The 23,228-nt window shown below is 41.5% G+C and overlaps 1 protein-coding gene across 1 annotated transcript in view; it reads right to left on the bottom strand.

The window, feature by feature from the left end:
* Window positions 1–23,018, bottom strand: part of RTKN2 (rhotekin 2) — a 35,197-nt gene extending 12,179 nt beyond the window's left edge. The window contains exons 1-2 of the mRNA XM_027840521.1: window positions 22,964–23,018; window positions 13,481–13,677 (exon numbers count right to left, since the gene is read on the bottom strand). Coding sequence (XP_027696322.1) covers window positions 13,481–13,677; window positions 22,964–23,011 — 245 coding nt within the window. The 5' untranslated portion in view covers window positions 23,012–23,018. The remainder of the gene's footprint in view (window positions 1–13,480; window positions 13,678–22,963) is intronic.
* Between the last annotated feature and the right edge of the window lie 210 nt (window positions 23,019–23,228).

Genomic DNA, 23,228 nt, shown 5'->3' with positions numbered 1-23,228 from the left:
ACGGTGAAGGAGACAGTGCAGGTATTATTGTATATAATCTAAATTATTGTACAATTGCATCATTAGATATAATCGTATAATTATCTTCATATATTTTTTATTATATTATATTCAGAGATGAGGAAATTGAGACTCAGGCAGGTGATGTGACCTGCCCATGGCTACAAAGAAAGTGTCAAACCCAGATATCCTGCTGCTTCACTGAAATATGCCACATTGATCTGGTCGGCTATTTAGAAATGAATTCAGGGGATGGTTTATGAACGCTCAGAAAGGGAGGTGATCATTAGGAGCCAACATGGGCTCACTTAGAACAAGACATAGCAGACTAGCGGATCAGTTTATGATAGATATATAATCATGCACACATCACTATGTGCATATATTATATACACATACTTCCCAAGTACAAAGCACGTACTAAAATAAGTTGAGGACTACATGAAGATATGAAGAGATGGGAAGCAAGGACTCTTACCTTGGGGCAGCACTAAATAACGTTTCTCAGGATAAACATCTAATCCTTTCTCTGCACATCCCTGACATGCTATGTCCTAAAAACCTCCAATATTTTGTCTTCTCTAACTCCTCTGGGTCAATTCTCAAATTTGTGGTGAAATGAGATTTTTTTTGAAAATGTGTATTTATGTAAGTCTTATCTGATTTTAAATAAAGGCTTTGGGGGAAAGATGGGGTCCGTGCTTAAAGGAAGAAGTCATCTCATTTATTTTCCACAGTTTAAAAATCATCTTCACTTTTCAATAGGACTGCCGAGAGAACTGTTGTTGGGAACCAACGGCCCAGCTTGCTTTATATATCTAATTAAAAGAATATACATTAACCTCCCACTTTTATCTCTCACTTCAAATACTTGGGCACACAAATACTTTGGTAAATTATTTTAGTTCATTAGGAACCCTTTCTGTTACCTGGGATACTTGAGTTGATAAGTGACATGGGAGATTTAAAAAGACACAAATCAGAATTAGAATTGCCTAGAATGAGGTGGCCTAGATGAGCTGAAATCAACAGTGGTAGAGGGTGTATCTGAGCCCGGAGACCCCAGGTCCACACATATGCAAACCCTCGCCCAAACTAGACTATAAAATAATGAGACTAATTCCGCAAGCCAGTCATCAGCCTTATTGCTTTATTATCAAATCTCAGATAAAATACATTTTATAGTACATAAAAGGAAATTCATTTTCCTTTGAAATAAAATTACCATTCATAAATTCAAACTCCTATCTTTTCCGACATATAAATGAGATTTCTTTCAAATTTCTGCAATAATAAGCAATGAGTAATATAATCCATCAAAATATGAATTTCACTGGAGATAACGGGAAGGCCTAATAAGCCAGGTAATTTAAACATCTGAGTAGATGCAATGGAAGGGTTTGTGAATTATTCTAAAGTTGAAATCCATTAAACCTAATTAAGGATGGCATCTAGATGAATATGGTATGCTCAGGTAGGTAAAGTTCAGATATTTGTTCCCTGAAGTAAACAACGGACATTACCTGCTCCTAGTTTCTTTCTCATTTCTCCTCCATTCTCTTCATCATCATGGCAGCAGAAAATAAGTTTTCTATCCTACTTTCCACCTATGTCTACCCAAATTTTCAAATACAGACATTTCAACTTATTGAATAAAAAATGTAACAAATGCCTTGGTGGGTATTGAATTCACTGTAAAATCTCACAAAAGAAACAAATTTAGTTGTCATTTTTTTTTTTAAATCACTAAGACAAATGAATCATAAAATCATAGTTAGAAGGGTCTTCAATGTCAACTGACCTAACTCCCATTTGAAGCACTAATTGCCCAATGAATGCTCCATTGCTTCTCTGGATTGAAGGTCAACAATGTTGATGTCATTAGAGACCACAGAAAACTACAATATTTTACTGTATTAGTCAGAGGCAAAAATTTGCAGCCCACCCAGCCTTCCATAGCTTCTACACGTTTGTCCTAGAGCTCTAAGCTCTGGAGCCAAGAATAAACTGACTCCCCCGTCCAATGTGAATGAATATTTTCCAAAGATAGGCACTTACAACCATGTCCCCGGTAAGTCTTCTCCCTAATTTCTTCACCTCGTACTCTACTAAACCATGGGAGGTAATTTCTTTTACACATAATACCTCACACTCTTGCTCTAGAGATTAAGAAAAAAATTTTTTTTTAATTTGGTACCTATTAAGCTTTACAAACTTAAACTTAAACTTTAAAAACTTAAAACCATGGTTTTAAGTCCTTCCTCCATCCTGACTGATCATCTCCTTCTGGACATACTCTGTCTATGTCCTTCTAAAAATTAATGCACAGAACCTAGTAAGAGAACCCAGATGGGGTCAGAGTGAGGCAGGCAGCATACCGGGGAACCAGCTCCTCTCTCATTCTAGGGGGGAACCCTCCATGACCACAAACTAAGGAGGCACTTACTGGTTTTGGCTCACCCTGAGGGTGCAATCTATTCATTTCAATCCAATGCCTGGTGCCTCTGGCCTTGAAGGTGAAAAACAGCAGCCTCTATCCTTAAGGAACTTTCAAAATCAGACAGGGATGAGCCATGAATACAAATAATTATAACATGAATATGAATGTTAATTAAGCCACAAGTTAGTGAAAAGCATTGAGCAAGTAGGCAAGGATTCCCTGAAGCTGGGCAGATCAAAAGACCTAATACAAGGGGTGTACCTGACTGAGCTGGCCCTTGAGGGCAAAGGAGAATTTCAACAGGTAGTTTCTAAGGGAATGAATTTCAGACCTGGAAGGATGCAGAGGCAAGAGAGGACAAGATGAGATCAAAAAGCCTCTTTCTCAGGGTCATTTGTCTGGAAGCGGCCTTAAAGTGTTGTGAAATGAATTGGGCAGGGCATTGAACGCCACCTTAAGTATGTTATTGATCATCTGAGCAAACACTGTGCAGCTCCTGATGGTTTTAGAGCCAGGTAATTCATCAAATGTCTCCATGAGGAAGACAGTGCCATGAGGGACAGAATAGAGGAATGAGAGAGAAGTAACTGAGCACTTAAGTCAGAAAGAACTTTGATTAACTCAATGAGCGTTCACAATTCCAGAGAATCAACGATGAAGAATGTTATCCTCCGACAGAGAGGTGAGGGACATAAGGTGTACGATAAGACATCCAATTTTAGACTTAGACATAAATATTGAGAGCACATTTGGTTTAATTATGGATGTTTGTTACAAAGTTTTAAATTTCAGTTTTTAACAGGGGAGTTGGAAGAGGAAATTTATGCTTGCTAATTTAGAAAATAAAATTAATAAAAAGTGCTATAAAGCAATTTTTAAAAAAGGTTTTCTTTAGGTCAGGCTAACTCTGCCTTTGCAGTCTCAACTCAATGATGCTGGTTCTGCCAGGCAAAGCCAGTCTGATTGTCTTTCCGTATCATATCTTCAAGTATCTGAAAACTGCGTTTGTTCCTCCTCTCCACCACCGCCCTCCCCCTCCCCAAGATCTCTTCTCTTCTCCAGGCTACCCATGCCAAGCTCCTACCAGCTCTCACGGGGCACGGTCTCCTGTGCCCTCCCCATGCTGTTAGACAATCAGACCTCCCTCATTCTGGACAGTATCCTTGTCTCAGTGAAGCCTAAACTCACCTTCATTTTTAGATATCATCCACTAAAACCCCCGATTCACCCTGCACTTATGACCTTATTTTGGTTTCTGTTAAATTTCATCTTATTAGATTACCATCAGCATTCTCGCCTCCTGAGATCTTTGGATTTTGGCTGTCATACAGTGTATTAGCTTTCCTCGCTATCTCTGTGTCATCTGTAAATTTGATAAGCAAAGTATCTCTGCCCTCATCCCAGAGAAAAGAAAAATGAAAAGCAGAAACATAGATCCCTGGGGCAATCCACAAGAGACTTTTCTCCAAGTTAAACAACATATAACCTATGCGTTGAGTCCATACATTCAACACATAACTGTCCTTCTATCTAGCCTATCAAATGCTTTGCAAAAATCTAAATGTTATGTCTACGGCATTCCCTTGATTTATCAATCTAGGAAAATGGAATTTAAGTCAGAATGAAATGACCTGCCCTTGATGAAGCCACACTGAGTATCAGTAATCACTACTTCCCTTTCTAAATGTTCACAAACCAAGAATTACGCCAAGAATCAAACTTACTAGTCTCTAGTTGAACTGTCCTCCCTTTCAGTTTTTTGGGTTTTGTTTTTTTGTTTTTTTCAAAAAAACTTTGATAGAATTCTATGAATCCTGATTGAAATAATCAGGTGGCTTGGGATGCTTTTTTATTTAATATGATTAATTATGTTGACTCTTTCCCTATTGTTAAATCAGAGGTTTCCAAACCTGTTTTTTGGCCTACTGCCTCCTTTTCAAACTAAAAAAAAAAAAAAATTACTCAGTGTTCCCCTGGAAATCTACTTTCTTTAACCTCTAATGACTCTTTTTGAAATGTGTCATTTCAAAAAAATATTTTTTTAAAAAATGACATCTAAAATTTGATAATCTACAGTAAATTTGTATTTTTCCTGCATTGAAATTTTGATGATGCAATATTGTGTCATGTAACTGTATAGTATTGTATTATAAACAAGTCATTACACATCCATATTCCTGCTGATGCATGCTGGACATCCCCATGAAGCACGACATGCTTGCCTACCAACACTTACTTGTTAAGCCTTTTGGCAGACTTGACCACTGACGCGCTGTAACTTGCATTTTGTGTGTTTATTTGGAAAACAATGGAATCACCACAACGTTAACTGTTGTTACACAACAGATGAAACACGTATGAATGGTTTTTCAAAATTCTTATCTTTTCTTTCCTTAGGCTTCCACTGCCCCCTTATTTTTATTCAAGGTCCCCTGATCGCACCTAAGGTTACTACCACCCCTCTGGTTCGTTCCAGCTCCCCACAGGGGGTGGTACTGCCCACTTTGGGAACCTATGTAAAAATCATCCCTGGTAGAAATCCAACTTGATCACCATGATTTTTTGGGATCAATTGCTGTGATATTTACCAAGATTTCATCAAAAAATCTGAATAAAATTGATTAATGATATTAGTCTCCAGACTCAATACTTTTCTTTCTTTGCTTTGTTAGTACCCTTTCATAAAAGGAGTCTGGTATGTGCTTTCTTTTTTGAGAATAATATGTATGACATTGATACTAAACTGTTCTTTAAAACTTTGATAGAATTCTGTGAATCCATCAGGCCAAGAGTTCTCCACCTCTCTTGGGTAGTTCCTTTTAGGTAGTTCTATTTCCTTTTCTAAGATTGGGTTATTTAAAAATCTCTTTGGCCTATAAGTTTGGGTATTTCATATTGTTTAAGGTATTCCTCTGTTCCTGAGGTGTTCTCAGTTTTGGTAGCATATAGCTGCGGTTAACAGGTTCTGATAATGTTTATTACTTCTCCAGGTGTTGATGGGATTTAACCTTGTTCATTTGCTACTTTTGACTTTCTACCGTCTCCTTTTTAATTGGATCGGCTAAACAGTTTCCCTCTAATCCTCTTCCTGCTCAACTTCACCTTTTGGCTTCCCTGATTTTCTTCCAATCTCAGTTAAATCTCATTTCCTTTACTGAACCCTTTACTGGCCTAACTTAATGCTAGTGCCTTTCCTCTGTTAATTATCCCCTATATTTTCTTTGTGTGTATAGTTGTTTGCCTGTTTTTCTCATTAGACTGGGAGATCCTTGAGAACATGACCTTTCTTTTGTCTTTGTATCCGCAGGGGTTAGCATGGTGGCTGGCACATAGCAGGCACTTAATAAATGTTTATTGACTGAATGACTAATTTTTAATATCTTCTCTTTTGTGTTTATTTTAATTTGTTGGGAGTTTTACATTTCTAAAATGCAAGTTCAGTTCATTAATACCCTTATTCTATTTTGTTAATGTGTGTTTATAGGGATATAATTATTTTTCCCCTGCCAACTGCTTTAGCTGAATCCCAAAAATTTGTTGATTTGCTATGGTGTTTCATCATTATCCTTTTCTTTTGCATAATCATCTTTTTAAATAAATTTTATTGATTTTTTTTATAATGCCACAATTTCCTTTGCTATCTCTCCCATTGCTTCTCCCAAAGATCTTCCCCATAACAATATTTTAAAGACAAAAGAAAAACAACCAGCAAAACCAATACATTGAAAAAAATCTGAAAATCGTATAATTACTGTTTCTATGATTTGTTTTTTGACTCATTTAAAATTTCATTGTCAATCTTCACTTTTGTCTGTATCTTTTGTTTGTGGTCCCTGAACTGATGACTATTTTTGTTGCATTATGTTCTATAAAGAATGTGTTTACTATTTCTTGCCTTTTAACATTTGCAATAACTTTGCTTGCTACGGCCAATTTTTGTAAAAGTTCTATGTGGTGCTTAAGAATATGTATATTCTTTAGTAGTACTATTGAGAATATACCATACGGTTTTTGGCTCCAGTTTATCCAGCAATTTGTTCATTTCTATATTTTTCCTTGTTTATATTTCTATTATATTTCTCCAGGAACATTAAAACGTCCTGGCCAACACTATATTACTGTAATTCAGTTACTTTTCCTTTATGAATTTAGATGCATTTGGCAAATATAAGGTTAATATTTTGTTGCCTATAGTTGCTTTCAAAATAATCATATTGAAGACAAAAAACATTGAAAACCACATAATAATCTAAATAGATATAGAAAAAGTCCTTGACACAGTACAACAGGCACTTATAGGCATAGGGGGAACCTTTTTAAAATATCATAATAATTCTCTCTAAAACCAAAAGCAAGTATCATATGTAATGGAAATACACTAGCAACTATTCCATTAAATACAGGAATAAAGCGAGGAAACCCATTCTCCCTATCATTATTTGACACAATTCCGGAGACGCTCATAATAATGACAAGAGAAAGAAATTAAAAGCATGAAGATAAAGAGGCAAAACTATCCCTATTTGCTGATGACGATGGTATACTTAGAAAACCCTAGCTAATGGGCAAAACTACTCAGACAATTAATGGCTTTAGCCATGTTACAGGCTATAAAACTAAACCTTGAAAAAGAAGTAGCATTTCTATATAACAAAATCCAAGAGATAACAACAGAAAGGAAAATTCCATTCTAAATAACTACAAAATGCATAAAATATCTGGAGATTAATCTACAGAAGTCCACAAAGTACAGCTTCAATTATAAAATGCTCCTCAAAGATAGAAAGAAGTTAAAAAGAATTTATTAAGTACCTGCTATGTACTTAACTAGGTACATTACAACTGTGGGAGGTAGATGCTGTTATTATCATTCCCATTTTACGGTTGAGGAAACTGAGGCAGACAGAGATGATGTGACTTGCCCAGGGTCACATAGCTAGGAAGTACCTGAGGTCAAATTTGAAGTCAGGTCTTCCTGATTCAGCCCAGCATTCTATTCACTGAAGTCGCCTACTTGTCTCCTGGCAGGGTTAATGTATTTTTATTTATTTATTTATTTATTTTTTTATTTTGGGGGGGGGTAATTGGGGTTAAGTGACTTGCCCAGGGTCACACAGCTAGAGGGTAACCAAACAAAAGATAGAGGCAATCACTAAAGATTAAAGTGATCACTTTTATTAAATGAAACTGAAAACCTTCTGCACAAACCAAATTAATGCACCTAGGAGTAAGAAAGGAAGAAGTGGTAGGGGAAGCTAGGTGGTACAATAGATAGACTTGAGTTCAAATCCTGCCTGAAGACACTAACTAGCTATGTGACTCCAAACAAAGCACTCAATGTTTCTGAGCCTCAGTTTCCTCATCTGTAAAACTGGAATAATAACAAGGTTGCTGAAGATCAAATCAGATATTTAAAGAACTTTGTAAATGTTTAAATGCTACAAAATACTATTCTTATTATTTCTGATATAAACAATGAATAGCTATATCTAAGACCAAAAGCCATCCCCAATAGAGAAGTAGTCAAAAGTTATAAACAAATAATTCAAAAGAAGAATTGCCAACTATTGAGAACCATATGAAATTACTAACAAAGAGAAATGCAAATCAAAACAACCCTAAGGTGTCACCTCACACACTGCAAAATGACAGAAGACAAAAGACAGGAATGGTTATTGGAAGGGGTGGAGCTGTGAAATGGTACAAACATTTTAGAAGCAATTTGGAATTATGCAAATAAGTAATACATCCATAGCCTTTGACCCAGAGATTCCACTACTGGGCTTATACCTGAAGAAGTTCACATATACACCAAAATATAGACTCTCCCCATCAACTGGGGAAGGGCACATAAATGTAAGGAAATGTAAAGAGGATGACAACAGAAAAGCATGGAAAAGATTTACATGAACTGATGCACAGTGAAGTCAGCAGAGCCAAGAAAATCAGACACAAATGACTCCAATAATGTAAACGTAAAGAGTCACAAAACTATAAAAAGTGAATGTTTGCAAAATGACAAGGAACAATCCTTCCCCCAAAAAGACAACATTCACTCCTTTGTAGAGGTGGGAGTCAACAGGTGTAAAACTGTACATATGGTCAGATTTTCCAATGTACCGATCAATTTATTTTTATTATTATGTAGGGTGGCTTTTGGGTAGTGAGGAGGGATTTTTCTGATAATAAAAAGAGAAGGTAAGAAAAAGAAAGGGGAAGGGAAAGAGTCAACATCTGCCTCTCTCCAGTCCTGTGGGACCTCTCTTCTCCACAACTGTGCAAATTTTCCAGTCCAAAAAAATAAAGGTCAAAAAAGGAAGTGTCATTGGCTTAGTACAACCCATGTTGGTTCCAAGTGATGACTGGGTCCCTTTTGAAGCACTCTCAAACCACCTATTTAATAATCCATTCAAATTTTTTTCCCCAGGAATTGGCATCTAGCAGATGAATCAAGTTCTTTTCTTCCTTTGAAAACTGAGCCATCCATTTCCATGACTCCAGTCCCCACAAACCTCTGCACTTTTCTATTACTCCACAAAAATCACATCACTGGTGACTGTTAAGCAATCCCTCTCAACAGTCCTAAGATGTAATGTGTCCAAGACAAGGAGCTTTGGGTATACAGAGGGGCCATTTGAGTATGTCTGAAATTATTTGGTTTGAATTCCCCCTTAAACTCTTGTTGGCTAAGGTGATTTAAAGGTTAGAAAAATATAGAAGGAAACTCAGCCAACTACATGCATAAGTAAGGTCTCCCTGTAATTCTGCTTTACTTATATAGCTATCTAAAGAAAAAGTGTGAATTAGCTTAAATTGGGTTATCAATGCTTTATGTATATGAGCAGCTAGGTGGCACAATGGTTAGCGACTGGATGGAGGAGTCGGGACATGAGTTCAAATCCTGCTTCAGACACATACTAGCTGGGTAACCCCAGACAAGTCACTTAACCTGCCTGGGAACCTGAAAGGGAATAATAGTACCTACCTCCCAAGTTTGTTATAAGGATCAAAGGAGATATTACTTGGAAAGCACTTTGAAAACCTTGAAGTACTTCATAAATAAATGTTATCATTATTGTGTACATTAACTTAAATCCCAAACTCTGGTGGATCCTGAGACTAAGAATTAAAATGACTTCCGATACAGTAGTTGATGGTTAAGCAAACATGAGCTTGATCAATCTCCAGTTACTATCAATAAAGAGCTCTGTGCTTGCAGAGTTAATTGGTGGACAGACAAGAAGCCTGGTCCAAGCAAAAAATCACCCTCTGGTAGTGGAATCACAGTTTGCAAATGATGTTGTGCTGAGTTTTAGGTGAATATTTGTCTTATTTTTATATACAGGAAAATGTTAAAATAAGGTTGAAAGGATTTCTGAATGTAGGTCCTGGCCTACTTGCAGTGAAGTGAAATGACCAGCAGAGGGCGCCAATTAGTCATTTTCTTTCAAAACTATTACATTGAGTAAATATTTTTACGTTTTATAGTCATCCAGGTGCAGATTAAACACAGCGGCACTTTGCTAAAATTAATAAGCTACAGTACAAACCGGCCAATGAAAGCATCCACATTGAAAGACTGGCAAAGTGCTGCCTCCTAGGCAGATTATCCAATTCTTTCGGGCCTCAGGCGTTTTAAAAAGCATTTTAAATTATGGGAGAGGGTAGGGATCTGCATGGATCACACACAGTCCTTTGGACAAGTCTGTGTTTCACCTCTTGACCTTTCACAGATGCAGCAACGGAGCTCCTTTGTTTAGTAATTGTATTTTATTGACAGTTTTCATCTTTACACATCAGTCATTCCCCAGAGTCAACCTCCTTCGTGACAAAGAAAAAAAAGTTAAGCAAATGCATCCAATTTGGAGAAGCCTGACTGGGCCCTCTTCTCATCAGAAACCAAACCACCGAAGTTTGAAGGGACCAGTTAGACCCACATGCTTCCCTTGGGCCGCATGTTTGGACTGAGCATCTCTGGCCTCCTAACCAAGGCGCCTGGGATGCTGGGAAGTTGTTTCTGGAAGAGCACACTGTATAAACAACCCACCAGGAAGGCCAGAACGAAGTCAAGCTCGTAATGAAGCTAACCCAACATATTCATAACAAAATGCAGCCCTGCCCCTGTACTAGATGCTAGGGAGGGATGGAGAGGGATGGGGACAGAGGCTCTCAGAGAAGGAAGGGCCTCTGTCAGCACAGGTCGGCACCTGTCTACACTTGACTGTCTTAGAACAAGGGGTCTCGGCATTTTTGGTGGAGCAGGCACTCTTTCCTCCTTTGAAATCTATGTGCCCCATCTCAGAATAATAAAATTAAACATGTAGGATTACAAAGGAAACTAATAACATTAACATAGTTATCAGGACATTATTAAAATTCCAAGTTTATGGACCCCCTGAAAACTATCCAGTCTATGAGAACCCAAGGTTAAGAACCCCTGTCTTAAGAGAGTTGCCTGGGGGCAGCTGGGTGCTACAGTGGATAGAGCTCCAGCCCTGGAGGTGGGAGGACTTGAGTTCACATCTGGCCTCTTGACACTTACTAGCTGTATGACCCTGGACGAGTCACTTAACCCCAACTGCCTCCCTGCCAAAAATAAAAGACCGAGGAGTCTCAGTGGCTTACCCGGAGCCACACAAACAATGTGATAGAAGTAGGACTAGAACCCAGGTCTTCCTGGCTTCAAAGTCAGACTCTACCCACTGTGGTACCCTGCCTCTCACTGTATGACAGGGTATAAAAAGTAAGCAGTTCATGCAAATAACTGTAACCAATGTTACTTTTATACAAGCATTCCTAAATAAGACAGAAAGAAGGAATGAGGACCTGGAAAAATCTGGAAGTCCCTCTGACTGCCCCCATCCAGACACCTGGACAGGTGTAAAGGCCTTGCTCACCTTTGTGCACCATTCCAATTTGGGGCCACAGAGGGACTTTCACCTATGTTATCTCAGAAGATCCAGTCAGGGTGAGAGATGGGGAAACTGAGGCACAGGAGATCATATGGCCTATGGGAGCTCCCACACCTTCATCAACTCTTCCCTGTCTCACGGAGACTCCCTTCTGGTCAAACCACGCAGAGTCGGAAGCCAGCTGACCAACCCAACTATCCTCGTCACTCTCATGTCACCCAAATGCCATCCAGTCAGGGAGACCTTTGAACTTGCCCAAGCCTGTCATGTTCATGTCAAAGGGTTCTAGTCAAAGTACCTCCCATGAGAGATGAAGAAACTGAGGCCCAGGGACTGAGAGGTCTGCTGATGTCTAGGGGACAGAGCTGGAAATCGAGCCTTGACTCATCTCCAGCCTCTTTCCATGCTGTTCCCCGTCCCTGGAATGCCAGACACTCCCTCCCTTTGACCCGACCAATTGCTCTCAGCCCTTCTAGGGAGCCAGGCACCTCAGGCTCCCAGGGCAGGGAGGAGCCCGTCCACCTAGCCCGGCACGTGGCATCTGTAGCCAGTGTGAATTCTGGTACAATCACCGAATCAGAGGGTTGAGATAATATCATGATGTCATTTTCAGGTTCTCTCTACAGTTAAATTAATTGGCAGCTGACTACACACAATCTCATTTGTATATGGTGGAGCAATTTACCAGCTTGGAATCTGGGGAAATCCTAACTTAGCAATTAACATGGTGTCCTATATACAGTGGATCTCAGTGAGATCTTGACTGCCTAACTCACCTAAGAGGAACAACGTAATTTTCACATTAACATTCTTTCCTAGCTTTGTGACACTGTCTCTTTAAGCCTCACAAATGATCTGATGTGGAATGGGTGTGGTTTTCTCCATGTTACATTCCTAACCTTTTCTGGGGGGCCTGAACCCCTCTGGCAGTTTTTGGACCTTACTCACAATAAAAAATTAATCAAATCACTGAGAATACAAAGGTTAGTAAAAATAAATGCCCCATCCAAGTTCACAGGCCCCCTGAAATCTCTATATAGATCCCTGGAGATTTATAGACCCCAGGTTAAGAACCCCCCACCCCAGACAATCACAATAACTCAGGACCCACCTATGTATGCAGAGGAGACTGAAAATCAAGAACCAAGGAAATCACTTCAATAATTCAGAAAGGAAATTTGGTTCAGAAATGGACAGATAATTGAGTAGAGATATATGTACGGGTTTTTTTTTTAATATTTAATTTTTGGTTTGTCACTTTGCTTCAGCTATCCTGGTAATTCGCTCCATCGGCCACTCCCTTTTCTACATATAAAGGCAGTCAGAGAGAAGAAAGTAACCTTCCCAACAGCATTCAGCGGGGAGCTGGGAAATCACATGTGCTCTCAGCTCAGCAGCCTTTTCTCCCTTTTCTCCTGCCTTTGTTACATAACAGACAGCCGTGCTAGGACCAGCCTTATGTAACATTTTTATAAATGAATAATTTTAGAGCAGAGGTAACACTGGATTATGAAACAGCCCCTCCCTACCTCCCTGTGCCTGAAGATTGAAGGAGCATCAGATGGGGGAGGGGAGGCAGGATAACAGACTCAGCAGCAATCTTACAAGGGTACCATTTTGGATGCTGACATCTTCCCCTCTGAGAAAGTACTGGTGGGTGCAGCAGAGAAGGAATCAGTGGAAAGGCAGACTAACCTCTTTTTCCTTCTAGATGTGTGTATAAGTCTGAGCAAGTCAACCTTTGTGGGCTTCAGTTTCCTTTTCTGTATTGAACTAGATCATCTCTACAGCCCCTTCCTGCTCTAAGATGCCGTGAAATTCTTCTGCCTACCCATTTCAATTTCCACAATTACCAGGAAAACTTCCTAACAATTAGCTGTCCAAAATGGCCCCAGGAGGAAGTGAGCGCCATCTCCCCACCTCCCATGATAAAAGTCAGGAAAGCACTTTATAACTCTAAAAGAGTCATCCACGCCCTTCTTTAGCATTCACCTTTAAAGCAATATTGGGTGCTTTGACATTTCTACTCTAAATTCTAATCTAAACTACACCGTTTTCATTGAAATGTTTAAGTTCCTTCAAAGCTATAATTTATACTTGGAAGAGCAAACTTGAATGCGTAACTCACCGTCTTTCAGCTCCATTTCCAATTTGTTCCTCCAGTTTCTGCAGTTCTTGTGTGTAAGCCATAATTCGAGCATCGCAGACCATCAGATTTTTCACTGCCTCCAAGAGTTGGTCTTTTTGAGTACTCAGTGAAAGGAGTTTGCATATTCCCTCTCGCATCCGGGTTTCAAAGTCCAGTTTTCCTTGAATGCTGCCATCCTAAAGGAAAGCAAACTGATGGTTAAAAGATTGGGGAATAACATTTAGAGAAGGGGAGGGAAGGGAAAGGATTTTAACCTTGTACCCCCAGCAGAAGGTATTGTACCTGGTAGGTCGTTCATCTACGCTCATAGAATTGAACTATGTTGATTCCACATATTTAATATGAGAATGCAAAGGGCTGATTGCATTTCCACTTACGTGACTCTTAATTAAGCTGGTGTCCTGGGGGGCTGGAGGAAGGGGGAGAGGGAAGGGATCATGATCCCAGGTGCCAACATTCAGAGCTTGTCCTAACATTTCTCTTACTAATAGTAAAATCTTCCTTCTGAACAGTTAATATAAATAAGATGATCTGAATAAAAAGGAGTAAAAGGCACAAAAACTTTTTAAACTGCTTTTTTATCTTGAAATTGATCAGAACATATGAAATTATTCATTTAGAAATTCCCTATTTTAAGGATACAAAACAGCCCTCTACAAGAAAAGGAAACTGATGGGTAGAGCACTTACACGTTTTGGAAAGATTACCAGGAGAGAGGAACACTAGATTTCTCAGCTTCACCATCCAAATGAGTGCATTAACACATGCCAAAAAAAGACATATTTATTGAATGACAGTGTCCTTTGGTGTAAGTATATACATCGCAAAACACTCTGGTGCTGTGGTAAGGTAAGCCTGAACTTACTGTGTAAATATGTCATATGGATGTAGTTTTTCTCTACCAATAATGCCTTTACATCTATTTAGTTTCAATGATCAGGGTCTTTTCTTCTTTCTAAAGACTTCTTACTAGCCCCCCAAGTAAATCCTCTTTAAACAACCAGTAAACAATTTAGTCTTGTCCTCTTTGACCGTGAATAAGTCATTTAATGCTACTGGGTCTCAGTTTCCCCCCATAAATAATGGGCACAATGTGCCTCACAGAATTAACAGGACTCAAATGCTTTGTAAATAGTAAAGCATTGTACACAAATGTGACTTGTTTTGCAGCAAGAAAAACAAAAGCAAGCTTACTCAGGAACCAGAATGTGCATGAGGCCACAGGGAGTTGGGATGAGCAGCCTGAGACTCCCCAAGGACAGCTCATGCTGCCAGCAGGTCCCACTTTGGGGCCCAAGGCCATCTAACAAGAAGCAAGCCTGAAGCAGGGGGGGGAGCTAAATTTGTCAGTAGAGGAAATGGGTTTAAATCCCAGCTGTCATTTACTACCTGGATGACCTTAGGCAAATGACTTAATCCCTCTGACATTTTATTTCTATAAAAGGAGTCAGACTAGAGCTGGGATTCTTAACCTTTTTTGGGGTGAAGGGCCTCAGTGGTAGTTGGGTGAGACCTTTTATTACTGTTCTGTCTCCAGCAAATGCTAGATTTCAACGAAAGGCTAGAGAAAAGAGTGATGTATTTTTTTCTCCATCCAACTTTACAGACTCCCTGAAGTTCATCCATGCACCCCAGGCTGGGAAGGCCTGGAGATAATCTCTAAAGTCTAAAATTCTGTGGTCCCTCCCTGAGTCATGTCACTTTGGAAAGTTGTCATACTTCACAGGCGCCACCAGATGGCGACAGCTACAAGGAGGAGAGGAGTTTTAACTCTCATGGACAGAGAAAGGTTCCCAGGCATCAAAATAAAGCACCAGGTTCTTGCCCAGGTGCCCCCTAAGATATCTCCCAACCCTCACTGCAGGTCTTGGACTTAAAGATGTCTGGGGGAAAATGAAAATGGCTAAAAACAACTCAGAGAGGAGAAAGCTACTGCGGACCTTGGCTTTTCTTCATTTGACACAGAACAGATGGGATGACTATGCAGGCTCACATTTCGGGGGACAGCACTTAAGTCTGCAAAGTGCTTGACATTTTCTCATTTCATTCTCCCAACAACCTTGGGAGGTGGATGTGATTATTAGCCCCATTTTACAGAGGAGGAAACTGAGGCAAACCAGGGGTTAAGTGGCTTGTCCACGGTCACACAGCTAGTAAGTAATTCAGATCTTCTGGACTCAACATCCAGCACTTTGAACAAAATCATCACAGAAAGGGAAAGGAGAAGAGTATACCGAACAAGAAACAGATCCTATCCTGGGGAAGGCTCGTCTTAGGCTATTTAAAGTCAAATGGATCTAGAGAGAGAGAGTGAGAGATCAAGGACCAGGAAGGGTGTGGGTCTCTGAATACATTCAAAGCCAATCTAAATATGATCAATCAGCAAATTAGTTCTCCACAGACAGACAGATGGGTAGAGATATAATAAGGTAAATATATAATAATACTAGTGACATTTATATAGAGCTTACTATATGCTAGTTATTGACTCGTTACAACTAACTCATTTGATCCTCACAATAACTTTGGGAGGCAGGTGTTCTTATAATTCCTATTTTTATAATTCCTATTTTACAGATGAAGAAACTGAGGCAAACAGAAGTTAAGTGACTTGCCCAGGGTCAAACCACTAGTAAGTGTCTGAGGCCAAATTTGATAGATAGGAGGAGAGTGTGGGGGGAGAGAAAGAGAGAGAGAAAAGAGAAGGAGGGAGAGACAGAGATACAGATACACATTATTCATATTTGTCTAACTTTACAGGCAGAAAAGACTCACTGACCTGCAGCAGATGTGGAGTAGAGACATACTTAATTCTGGTCTGTGCAGACGGAGGAAGATGGGCTCTGTAGCCTTTGAGGAGTCAAAGGGGCTTGTTACCAATAGAAAGTGTATCGGGGGAGGAGAAAGATGCCTGGTGATTTTGCTCATGGTCATGGCCATTCTTGGATAACTGAGTGCAAATCCAAGTGTGTCTTTAGTCAATGGTGTTTGCTAACACCATGGAGGGAAGGAAAGAGTCCTAGAGGAACCCTCTGCTACCACCTGTGGCTGGTCTCCCTGCCCCAAGGCTCGGCTCCTCCCACTCCTGCCCATCCTCCACTCAGCAGCCAAAGGCATTTTCCCAAAGCCCAAATCTGACCATGTCACCCTCTGTCCCTACGCAGTAAACTGTACTGGCTTCCTATTACCTCTAGGATCAAAAGATCAGATCCTTTCTTTGGCCCTGGCCCTTCCTACCTTCCCATCTTCTTACACTTGACTCACCTCCAAGCCCTCTATGATCCAGATTCACTGGCCCTGCTGCTCCTTGGACACATGCCTCTTCACTAGCGCACCCCACCTCCTGTTTCCCCTTATTCCTGGGGTGTTCCCCGCCCTCATCTCTGACTGGCTGGTTTTTGTTAAAACTCAGCTGAAATCCCACCTTCTCCTTAGTCAGGATCTGCTCTCCCCACTCTGTCTGCCTTCCCTCCAGAGTATCTTCTATTTACACTGTGTATGGTTTGTACGTACAGTACTTTATGTGAAGTTTCCCCATTAACATGTAAGCTCCTTGAGAGCAGGGACTGTGTTTTTATCTTTCTTCGTACCTCCCCAGTGCTTAGTATGGCACACAGTAAGTGCTTAATAAATGTTTGCTGCAAGGATATGAATAGGCAGTTCTCAGATGAAGAAATTAAAGCCATCTATAGTCATATGAAAAAATGCTCTAAATCACTATTGATTAGAGAAATGTAAATCAAAACAACTCTAAGTTACCACATCACACCTATCAGATTGGCCAACATGACACAACAGGAAAATGATAAATGTTGGAAAAGATGTGGGAAAATTGGAATACTAATGCATTGTTAGCGGAGTTGTGAAATGATCCGACCATTCTGGAGAGCAATTTGGAACTATGCCCGAACGGCTATAAAAATGTGCATACCCTTTGACCCAGCAATAGCACTTCTAGGGCTACATCCTGCAGAGATCATACAAATGGGAAAAGGACCCATGTGTACAAAAATAATCATAGCAGCTCTTTTTGTGGTGGCAAAGAATTGGAAATTGAGAGGATACCCACCAGTTGGGGAATGGCTGAGCAAGTTGTGGTATATGAATGTGATGGAATACTATTGTGCTATAAGAAACGATGAGCAGAAAAACCTGGAAAGACTTGTATGGTCTGATGCTGAGTGAAATGAGCAGAACCAAGAGAACACTGTACACAGAAACAGCCACAGTTGTGCTATGACTAATATTAATAGATTATGGAGTTTGAATGCAGATCAAAGCATACTATTTGCTATTTTCTTTTCTTCTATTGTCTTTCTGGTGGTTCCTCCTATTGGTTCTAATTCTTACTTACAACATCATTAATGTGAAAATATGTTTAATAGGAATATATATGTATAGCCTATATCAGATTGCACACTGTCATGGGGAAAGAAAGGAGAAAAAATTTAAAACTCAAAAGCTTATGGAAGTGATTGTTGATAATTCGAAATAAATTAACTAAAAAAAAAAAGTGTGCTGCCTGACCACCACAGCCACTGAGGCCTGACCTGCCTTGGCAGTCATATGATGGCCAGCAGCCTGCTTTTATCCTTCCCCAGGAGTCCTTCAGACAAACTGGAAGGACAAGGGACCACAGGAGGACTCCATCTATGGTTGCCAGGGGCACAGAAGCTGAAGATGCTGTGCATAAGAGCCCGCTGGAACCCAGGGCAGAGAGCGGCCTCTGTCACCAGCCACAAGGACCTGAGAGCCGAGCTGCCTTCAAACCGCTGAGGGAAGGAGCTTGGCCGTCGCACTGAGGGAGGACTCACTTTAGGGAAAGGGAAGCTGGGGTGTCCAGCTCATAGTTTTAGGGCAGGAAGGGCCCTGGAATCCAACCCCCTCATTTTGCAGATAAGGAAACTGGGACACAGAGTCAATGACTTGCTCCAGGGTCGCCCAGCTAGGATGAATCTGGGGCAGGATTTGAACCCAGCTGCTTCTGTAGAGAAGGGTGAGGAGCAGGGGAGGCCTACAGGACAGCTCCCACTATCCCTAGGTATCCTTGAAATGCCAAAATATCCAGTATAAAACCCCACAAATGCAGCTACGGGAGATTTACATGGGTACTCACTCCAAGGGCCCTACTAGGGATTACCCACACTGATGAAATTGTAAATCCAGCTAAGAGAATGAAGCTATGCTAAATGGGGGTAGGGGAGGCCATGTATTAACCATTTAGGAAAAGAACCTTAACACACCTGCCATTCATGTGGCTTTAACATCATTAGCTCATTTGAGCCCCATAACATCTCTGCAGGAAAAGGTGGGAAAGGGATTAATTACCATTCCCATATTACAGAGGAGACCCCAAGTTTTCTAACACTGTGGATCTCTAATGTACATGAAGTACACTCAATTTCCAGGAATTATTTCAGAGCATTCTGGGGAATTTAAAGCTATTACCTGCATTTTACATTTGCAAAATAAAGACAACACTTTTACCCAAAGGTGCAGATGATGATGGATGGAACCCTAGCCATTATGATGTGAAGGGTGCAATGGATTCTATCCCCTACAAGGCCACAAAAGCATTCCTGCAGGTATTTATATTAAATTTCCAAATGTATTAGCTCCCTGGATACTGGCAAATTTGCACTATGGCAACTAGGGTGTCAAAGTGGGTACAATGTGTAACACTTGAATTCAGGAAAGCTATGTTACTGGGTAAGCTGAGGCAAGTCGATTAACTTCTCTGTGCCAGTTTCCTCATCCATAATATGGGGGTAATTAAGGCATCTACCTTGAGGAACTGTTTCGAGGATAAATTAAATTAAGTAAAGGGCTTTGCAATCCTTAAAATGCCATATAAAGGCTAACCATTATTATTATTTCTAGATTTTGATGATGTAAGTGGCATTTTGTCTGTACCTCCCCCTGTTAAAGTTTCATTTCTTTGGGAAGCAATAAATAGGGTATAGTGGAGAGCAGCTAAGTGGTGCAGTGGATAGAGTACCAGGCCTGGAGTCAGGAAGACTCCTTTTCCTGAGTTCAAATGTAGCCTCAGACACTTACTAGCTGTGTAACCCCGGGCAAGTTACTTCACTCTGTTTGTCTCAGTTTCCTATCTATAAAATGAACTGGAGAAGGAAATGGCAAACTGCTCCAGCATCTGCCAAGAAAACCCTTAAAGGAGTTGGACACAACTGAAAAATGACCAAACAACAACAAGGGGGATCTGGGAAAGAACATGGCCCTTGGAATCAGAGCCTTTAGTTGAAGGCCAGCTGACCTTTACCACCTGCATGACGACTGACACATTATTTGTCCATTTAATTCATTTGTGTCTATTTAATCACTGTGCCTCAGTTTTGCTATCTGTAAAATGGGAATAATATTTGCTCTTATGGACTTTCCAGCTATAGTAAGGAAAGTGCTTTGTAAGCCTGAAAGCATTGTAGAAATGTGAGCTATGAGCTCACACTACCCCATCCCTAAAGCAATGTGCCAAAAATCACTGCCTGAATAATGAGCAAGGACAGGACCCACTGGACAATCTGGTCCAGCCCCGACACCCTTGGGGGAAGAGGAGGGTGCTAGGGAATCTTAAATTATACTAACAACCCCACCTTGAATTTGTGTGGCATTTTACAGCTTAGAAAGCCTAAACATCCTCTCCAGTGATTTTCAAAACAACCCTATGAGGAAACTTGGAAATCCTCTGGCATTCTGTTCGTGGTGGGTTAAGATAGCTATAAACCACTTACAAAACACTGAAGGTATTACAGCATCTCAGGTAAGATAGACTTCAGGGCTTTTCCCTAGTAGTTTCTATCAACCAACTTATTAAGCACCTAATGTGTGCAGGCACTGGGAATACAATACAACGAATGAAATGATCTTACATTCTACTGAGAAAACTTGGGGTTTCTAAACCAAAAGGATGGATCAGAAACTAACACTAAGAGTCAGAGATGAAAATACAAGTGAAAATCCGCTTTGAAAAGCAGCAGTTTTTGCAAGGTTCTAAAGGGGCTGGTAGACAGACACCTAAGGAGGTTCCAAAAGCTGAATTTTAGTTACCAGGATGGATTCATGCATGGAAATGTGGAAAGTAAACTGAACCACAGACAGCTAAGAAGTCAGAAGGCTTGATTGAAATTCCAGCCGACCCATGCTGTAATTAAATCATCGGAGCAAACAGTGGGATCCCAAGGAACTACAGCGTTGATCTATGAACTAGTTCATAGGAGACCCTCCAAGTGATGTCTCTTGCCCAGGGTCACACAAGGAATGAGGGACAGACCCCCAACATGGTGGACCAAGTACCTTCTCCTCTCTAGAATTATGCTCATCAGTAGAATGAGGATACAGAATCAGGATTCCAATGAGTTGAATCACAGTAATACAGAAAGGACCTGTTGGAAGGTCCTGCTGAAAAGGCCCTTGGAAATCATAGAGACCGATCCCCACGGAAGAAAAGGAGGTCTGAGCTGAAGAGACTTGCCCAGGTTCATACAGGTAAAAGCAGCAAAAAGGCAGGTTTTGAACCCAAAACTGAAGACGTCTGTTATATTACGCTGTCCTTCTCTGAACCTGTTTATCTGTAAAATGGGGGAATTGATACTTTTACCACCAACACATCGCCAAGCTATTAGGCATGTGTTAAAACAACAAAACAACCTTAAAACAACACTTAGAGAAATTATTGAGGAAAACTTCTGTTCAAACTACAGAGTGTCCCAAAAGTCTTAGTGCAGTTTTAAGCTTTTAATAGCTTTAACTGGATCTACTTTCACCCACCTGTCGAACAAAAAAGAGTTTTCCCTCATTCAGTGACAATTCAGTGAATTGTTCACCTGACGTATAAAAGGATTACAAGTCCCCATTTCAAACTCTGGGCTTTCTCTAAAATTCCAATTGTGAACTGTCTAGATAAAGATGTTGGCACCTTTCTCTCCTGTTCTGGCAGACATATCTGCTGAACAAAAAGCCTTTGCCCCGACCAACCAGCTTCCTTTCCCTGTTGCACCTTGGGTTAATTTCAATTGAGTTTCCACTCAACTTCATCAATGGTGAGTTTCCAATCAATTTCATCAATAGGCAGCTCTTTGTTCAGTGAGCTGGGGTGGGGGGGGTAGTGGCGGGCTGGGGAAACTCCTGCTACCTTTCATTTAGTTTTAAGTGAAATACTCTGGGAGGGGGGGGGGTTAGCAGTGGAAAGGGCAGGAGAAATCTGGACTTAATTCTCGGAGCTGGGTGCCCACGAACAAGCCCCTGAACCACCCTGAGGTGCACACTAGCAACAGTCCTCATCTTGGGGCTGTTGTAAGGAAAAGTGCTTTGTAAGTCTGAAGGTGCTCTAGAAAGGCATTTCTATGAGTAGGAGTATTTCTATTTTAGCATTACATTTACATTATCTTGTTATTGTCTTATTATTTATTATTAGTCCATTTGAGGTTCTCTCTGAGCTCTTCAACTACCGCTAAGACTTAGGGGTGGAACGCATCGGGGAAACAGATATAACCCAAGGGATCTAAGAGGGATAAGCTCCGGAAGAACCCCCAAGTAGGCTCAGGGAACTGGGTCCTAACCCAGTTACAACATGGATGACCTTAGGCAAGTCATGCCCTCTCTCTGGGCCTCAGTCTTACCATCTGCAATGTAAGGCAACCGGAGTAGATAACCTCTAGGTCGCCCGGAGGACCCCTCCCCACTCTCATTACCTATTATAAAAGTTTCACCACCCGGTAGGGATTGTCCCTATAGTCCCAGAGTTTAGCAAGTCTTGGCAGTAGGTACTTAATAGACGTTGGCTGATGCCTGGCGTAGGCTAGGTGGGACTGAAACTTGGACGTCTATATTAAGGACCCCTTGATACGGGTGTCCCAAAAATCTTAACGCAATCTTAAGCTGTCAGAGCAGCATTTGAGATACCAGGTGCTCACCCCAAATTTGAGAAGCAGTAATGGTGATGACGACAATAGAGCAGTAGCTAACATACGCAGGAGCCGCTTTACCAGTCTCACTGGACACTCAAAGGCGGAGGGCGGTAGGGCTACCATTATCCCCATTTTACAGATAAATGGGCGGGTGGATTTCTGATCCTGCCACTTACTCTGGGGGGGGGGGAAGAGGTTCCCTAGCCTCAGTTTCCCGACCTGTGAGATGGGAGGGGTGTCAGCCAAAACGGCCCGGGGTCCCTCCCGCAGCCCCGCATCTGTGCCCCCGCTAAGGCTTCCAGGCAGGTGCCTGGAGGGGCAGCGGGGCATCTCCCCTCCCCGGCCTCAGTTTCCCCGTCTGTAACGAGAGGTTCCTTTCCAGGGCTACCCGGAGGATTCTGGGGCAGGAGGAGGCGACAAGGGAGCTCCTTCCAAGGTCCGCCCGGCCCACCCGTCCACCTGCAGAGGGAGAAACTGAGCCCCGGGGCCAGCTTCCCGCGTCCGCGTGGGGACAAAGAGGCCGCCCTCCCGCACTCACCAGCTGCTGCGCGGGGTCCCCCGCCGGACGGTCCGGCGGCTGCTCCATGGCTCCGGCCCCGGCTCCGGCCACTGCGCACCCGCGCCCGCGCTCCACGCTCCAGGCCATCCCGCAGTGCCTGGGTCCGCTCGGGTCCGCTCGGGTCCGTTCGGGTCCGCTCGGTCCGCTCAGTCCGGGGTCCGTCCGCGCTCCGCCGCCAGCTGCCCGTCCGAGAGCGATTTGAAAATCCCGCCCCCTGGCTCCGGGCCTGGCCACCGCGCGGGGG

Source organism: Vombatus ursinus, unplaced genomic scaffold, assembly GCF_900497805.2.
Source record: "Vombatus ursinus unplaced genomic scaffold, bare-nosed wombat genome assembly UNPS02014847.1, whole genome shotgun sequence".
Lineage (NCBI taxonomy): Eukaryota > Metazoa > Chordata > Mammalia > Diprotodontia > Vombatidae > Vombatus > Vombatus ursinus.
This window is presented reverse-complemented; position numbering and strand designations above follow the sequence as displayed.